The following is a 5,768-nucleotide window of genomic DNA, read 5'->3' as shown; positions in this document are numbered from 1 at the left end:
TAATGAGGATCCTCATCTCATCGTCTCTTCACAGTTTGGACCTGCAGGCTCTCAGATTTATTTAATGAAAGGGAAAATTAAACTTCTAATGTACATTCATATTGTTTGTGGGAAAAGAGTGTTTGCTGGTTGAATAATGAACCTTTGCAGCCTCCCGGCGTCTTTCAGTAATAAATCAAGTGGAGCCGCTTCGGAATGGGAAACACAGATTGGCTCTGGCGTGGAGCTCTGAGGCTCTCAGGGCTTTGGTGTCGCATTTGGTTCAACCAGCAATGAATACCAAGCAAACAAGTAAATAGATAGAAACTGTTCTTATTTAACTCCCACTGTGCACTGAGATGTGAAGGTGAGAGAACAAAACCAAGACCTCCTCTCCTTCCAGGACCCTTTGAGTCCGTTAGCTGCTCTGTGGTTCATAAGGGTTGATCGTTTGGAGCTTTATTGTACCCAGGCTGTGTTTGCATCATCGTGCCTTTAAAAGCCCCACCAACACCCAAACACCAGCACAGCCTCGCTCCCCAGTTAAGTCTCGGCCATGCGGTCCTATAGACACAGTTCACAATCCTGGACCGTCTTCCCTGTCCCCTGCTGGGCAGTTGGGGGACCTGCATGGAGGACATCAGTCCAGACTTTGACAACATCTACAGGTCTTGAGACCCAAGAGTTAGACGAGTTGCCCTAATGCAGACGTCTCCAACCCCGTCCTCCAGCAGCGGGGACACCAGGGAGACGCAGGTCAGGACATGGAGAGATGTCAAACCTGTCACAGACGACTTCAGGACCTGAAGACCTCAGTGTGTGTCCGGTCCAGTGAGTGGATGTGAAAGTGGAGTCGTCCAGAACTCTGCGCTCAATGATCGAATGCTTGGAGAATAAATGTGAGCGATGTTGAGGGAAATTGGTGTTTTCAAGTCAGAACTCACTCCAGTTTGCGTTCACATGCAGTTTCCATCAGCCTCAGCAGTGAGGGAAGGAGGCTGAGTCTCAGGGAGGAAGTGACTGAGCTTGGCAGGCTGCAGACTGTAATTAGCCTGTGGAACAGATCAGCACTTTGCTGCTCTGACAACTTCATTAGCTGCTTCTTTGGGAGACTTTGGAGCAGAATGAAATCAGATGCAGAATCCCCCGAGTGATGTAAGCGACAGCACCGCCGTGCAACTCGTCAAAGACTAACAAGGGGATTTAAACCAAAGCGACGCAGAGGAGTAAAGGAGTCGAGGAGTCGCGTCCCGGACGAAGCTTCGCTGCCGTCTGAATGCTGCCTGATGCTTCATGCAATGCAGTCTGACTGGGCCGCCCACGGGTTAGAAGGTGTGTGTGTGTGTGTGTGTGTGTGTGTGTGTGTGAGATATCAGTGCACACTCTCAGTTTCACTTCCGTTGCTGTAGCTGCTCGTTCCGCTCACTTTAACCGGTGCTGTGACCAAATGTAATTCCATCTGTGTGAATGTATGTGTGTGTGTGTGTGTGTGTGTGTGTGTGTGTGTGTGTTGTGTTGTCTGTAGGTGTGAAGAAGTGTGTGTCATCAGGTGTTTAAATCATGGCACGACCTTGCTCTTGTGAAATTGATGGTAATTTGGGGGAGGGTTGCTGTTTGTCTTGGATTCTGAAGGAAGAAGAGGAGGAGGGGGGAGGAAGAGCAGGGGGGGAGGAAGAGGAGGCGGGGGGGGGGGGGGGGGGCTTTGTGATGGCTGCAGTCTGGATGATGGATTGTGGGAGGTTTTCCTGGTTTTTCCATCGATGGCTGTCCTTCACTGCAGTGTTAATGGGTGTGTGTGTCTGTGTGTGTGTGTGTGTGTGTGTGTGTGTGTGTGTGTGTGTGTTTAACATACCGTGTCATGCGTGTACATTGTTATATAGCTTTGCACTTCCTGCTCTCTCCCTGCTGAACCTGCTGACGCTCTGTTCTGCTGCTTCTATCTGCAGACTCACTCGTTCTCTCACACGCTACATTAGTTTGATGTGAGTGTATCACTAATGAGCACACTGAGCTGTAACTCTGCTGCCTGATACATGAAGGACGCTCCAAACTCCTCAACCTGACGCACAGCCATAAGGAAGGGACGCCTGATTTAAAGCCCCGAGATCCTGTCTGATATCTACGTCTCCGTCTGTCCTCTGAGTCAAACCTAAAGGGACAGACTCATCTAGAACCTTCCTTAGAAAGACCAGGACAGACACACAAGAGGACAAGAAAGTGTGGGTCAGGCAAAGCATATACACCAGTGTGTGTGTGTGTGTGTGTGTGTGTGTGACAGGGCAGACAGCTCCTGTTGCTCCTCATGTGGAGCGGCGGCCGTGTGCCAGCGTGTGGACAGGTGCGCTGGGAGACAGACTGGCTGTGATTGCAGCGTCTGGGCTCAGCGCCGCTGCAGACGAGCTGGCGTGTCCGCGCTGCTCGACGCCTTCGTCTGAACGTCCGCAGTCAAGGCGGCGGGCGTACAGCGGCGGCGTTCCAGCGGTCAGATCTGCCTGTCTCTGCATCTTTGTCTTTCATTCTATCGCTCCGTCTTTATCCGGAGGCCTCGGGGACGACTTATGTCCCACAAGTCCCAGATTTGTGTGTGAGGCCGACGTGTGTGTGTGTGTGTGTGTGTGTGTGTGTGAGTGTTCTGTGTTAGTATTCATGACTGTGTGTGATGCTGATCCACTGCAAAAACGGGAACACAAGAAAGTCTGTATTATTTGGCAGCACAGGAAGTCGTCTCATGAAGTACAGAGACGTCTGAGTCCTGGACTCAAACTCAAGCTCATCAGTTTGTGTTCTGGATTTAATGAGGAACAGAGCAGAGTGTGACTCCAGACTCAATGTCTGACCTCTGCTGCGTTCAGGCGCTCATTGGACGGTGGTACATACCAGAGGGTAAACAGAACAATGTGGAACGTTGCTGTAGAGGCTCCAACATGGATCCATAGGGGTCCATATGGGTCCATATGGGTCCAGGTCCATATGGGGCCATTCAAAGACCTGCAGACCTGTGAGGCAACAACAAATATCTAAAGAAGAATCTCTCCTGTTGGCCTTAGTTTGAGTTAAGATGCAGTTGAGGAATCGATGGAGCCACAAACCTAACGTGTCTCTCTCTCTCTCCCAGGATTGAGTATCGAGCTGTCACGCAGGATCAACTCCCCAAATAAGAGAAGCTCCTCTCCTCACTCGCCAATCAAGCCGGACGCAGCCAGGAATCTGTGAGAAATCAATCAGAGTCAGAGTGGAACTTAATTTTCCCACATTGCTTGTTGGGTCTCCACATTTCTTTGATCTCTCTGGATGAGTTTAGGAGGTCAAGGGTGCAGCAGGTATTGATTCTGTGGCATGAGAGTCCTGGTAACTCCCCCCCCCCCTCCACCCTGAGCCCTATACGTTACCACACACACTCCCTTTATTGCTTTGTCAATAGTATAAAGCCTCACTTGTAGTTATTTGGCTGCTGTGTATCTGTGGGTGTGTGGGCAGACACACACTTTAGTGAAACAGCTGTGTCAGCGTTTAGAGCTCAGAGCCGAGACCACGATCCATCCTGCAGCCACTTAAGGCTTTACGGCCGGGGGGAGAGGTCATCGCATCACTGTCACTCAACCATCCGAATCACACTCACAAGTTTACTGTGAAAGAACGCAGCCATGGCAACAAAGGTCAGAGTTACTATAGGATAGAGATCCATGACAACACGCTGAGGGTTCAGGGTCAAAGGTCAGAGTTACTATAGGATAGAGATCCATGACAACATACAGAGGGTTCAGGGTCAAAGGTCAGAGGTGTTTGTATCTCAGCTTGTAGAGGCTTTGTTGTTGTTTGTTCATGGATCCATAATTCAGTCACCATGTAAGAACGCAAATGAGCTGCAGCTGCAGTCCAGCAAACGTCTGCAAACTCAGTCGTCGTAGGAAGACGGGGGATCGTTCCAAACATGCTGAAAGCTCCTGTCAGAGCGTGGGCTTGTGTTCATCATTCTCAGCACATTTACTACAAAACCAACAACTCTGATTATCCTCGCCATGCTGTGATCATCATCAAACATGAATATTCATCATTGTTTATATTAGTGTAACACAATAAAGGTGCCTCATTAGCATACTGGCTGTGTTCCAGTCCAGCTGCTGTGAGTCGACTCAGACGACTCTGTGAGGTCCGACCCCGCCGTTATCTATAATGCAAACCAAGCGCACGCTCTGCACTCGCACCATTGATTGTGCAGCCCGGTGACAAATGGAATGTACCACGCCGGCGTTCATCAGCGCACAATTTATTTATAAAGCCGGACCGCTGCTGCCAGAGTGCAGCGCCGCACAGCTGCCCAGATATTGGGCAGATACTTCAGCTGCCAGGGCGCAGGAAGACGGGGGGGCGCTAACCACCAATCATCTGAGACTGTGGGTGTGTGTGGGTGTGTGTGTGTGTGTGTGTGTGTGTGTGTGTGTGTGTGTGTTCTGTTGTCCCATTCCGAGACACAGTCAGGCTGGTGTGAAAGTCAAACAGGAAGCTGAGGTCGTTCAGGTTGAGGATTAAAGCTGGATGAAGTAAATTTTAGGATTATACAACAATCATTCTGTGTGTTTTTGGTCTCGTGTCTAACATCTAATGGTATTTGGGGACAGTAACAGAGGATTCTCTTCTGTATTTGCTGAGGAGTCTTTACCCTTTAACAAGTAAAGCTAAGTAGCTTGAATGTAGTTTCTTGTTCTCAGTAGCTTGTGGAGTAGCTGATGACTTTCATAAGAGAGTAGCTTGGCTGCATCTTGAGTAGCTTGTAGCTTGGCAGTGGCTTCCTCAACGCTAATTGTTTATGAGAGACCTGAGTGTGAGCACACACACACACACACACACTGTAATTGTCACAGTGCGTGTGTGTTTGTAGTACATCTCCTGGTCTGTGCACATCATCAGCCCGTGGGCTCTGTAATCACTGCAGCACTCCACTGCAGCTCAGACACAAGAAGCATTAAATCTACACACACAAACACACACACACACAGGTTCACAACCTTCACCCATCCAGCTCCACACACACACACACTCTCATTGTGTGATGGCAGCAGCAGTCAGGCTGAAGTGCGATGGATGCTGTTGACAGGCAGCAGGAGGCTTGTAAGTGTGTGAGCAGGTTTGTTATGGTGCACTGCAGAGCGGCGGGCTGGGATGAATCAGCATGTGAGCTCCGAGAGGAAATTGGAACGGAAGGTCACAGCCACGGAGATGCCGGTTAGATTTCCTGGGCTGACAGCTCCTGGAGGATGGGTGAGGAGCACAAACAGAAGCTGAGGCGCCGCTGCTGCTGCTTCATCTGCTCCTGATTGAGTTCTTAACAGAGAGTGTGACCCGCTAACGCTGAGTTTCTATTAAGCCGGATGATAACGGCTTCTGTTCTCTCGTGTGGATAAGGATCTGTGATTAGCTCAGGAGCCTTCGTCCCCTCGGGGCCACATGGGACCCTGAGCGCCCCTGTTTGGTTCTATCACACTCAGCTTCACCGCTCCATCACATCATCTCGTCTCTCATCTCTGGCGTTTCAGCTTCCTGTTTCTCCAGACGCATTGCTGAGCTGCTGAAGCATTCACAGGATCTCACCAGGATTCAGGAATGATTAGAAAACATGAGACCATGTTGGGGTTTCCCCCAGACTGAGTCCTCTGAATCCTTACAGATCCTCACATTGAAGGCTTTTCCCTAATGAGTCTCCAAGTTGCCGGGGACCATTAAGAAATTTCAAGAACCACATCTTTCAAGAAGATGAAAGTGTAGTGGAGAGTTCAGGGCGTCCTGAAGTC

General features: G+C 49.9%; 1 protein-coding gene across 1 annotated transcript in view; it reads left to right on the top strand.

The window, feature by feature from the left end:
• Nucleotides 1-681: 681 nt before the first annotated feature.
• Nucleotides 682-5,768, top strand: part of LOC142990375 (glutamate receptor ionotropic, NMDA 2D-like) — a gene marked incomplete at its 3' end in the record, with an annotated part of 41,800 nt that continues 36,713 nt past the window's right edge. The window contains exon 1 of the mRNA XM_076140147.1: nt 682-735. Within this exon, the coding sequence (XP_075996262.1) occupies nt 682-735 (54 nt within the window). The remainder of the gene's footprint in view (nt 736-5,768) is intronic.

This window comes from Genypterus blacodes, unplaced genomic scaffold (assembly GCF_046128005.1).
Source record: "Genypterus blacodes isolate CSIRO-AG114 ecotype Tasmania unplaced genomic scaffold, CSIRO-AGI_Gbla_v1 ptg000520l_1, whole genome shotgun sequence".
In the NCBI taxonomy this organism is placed as follows: Eukaryota; Metazoa; Chordata; class Actinopteri; order Ophidiiformes; family Ophidiidae; genus Genypterus; species Genypterus blacodes.
This window is presented reverse-complemented; position numbering and strand designations above follow the sequence as displayed.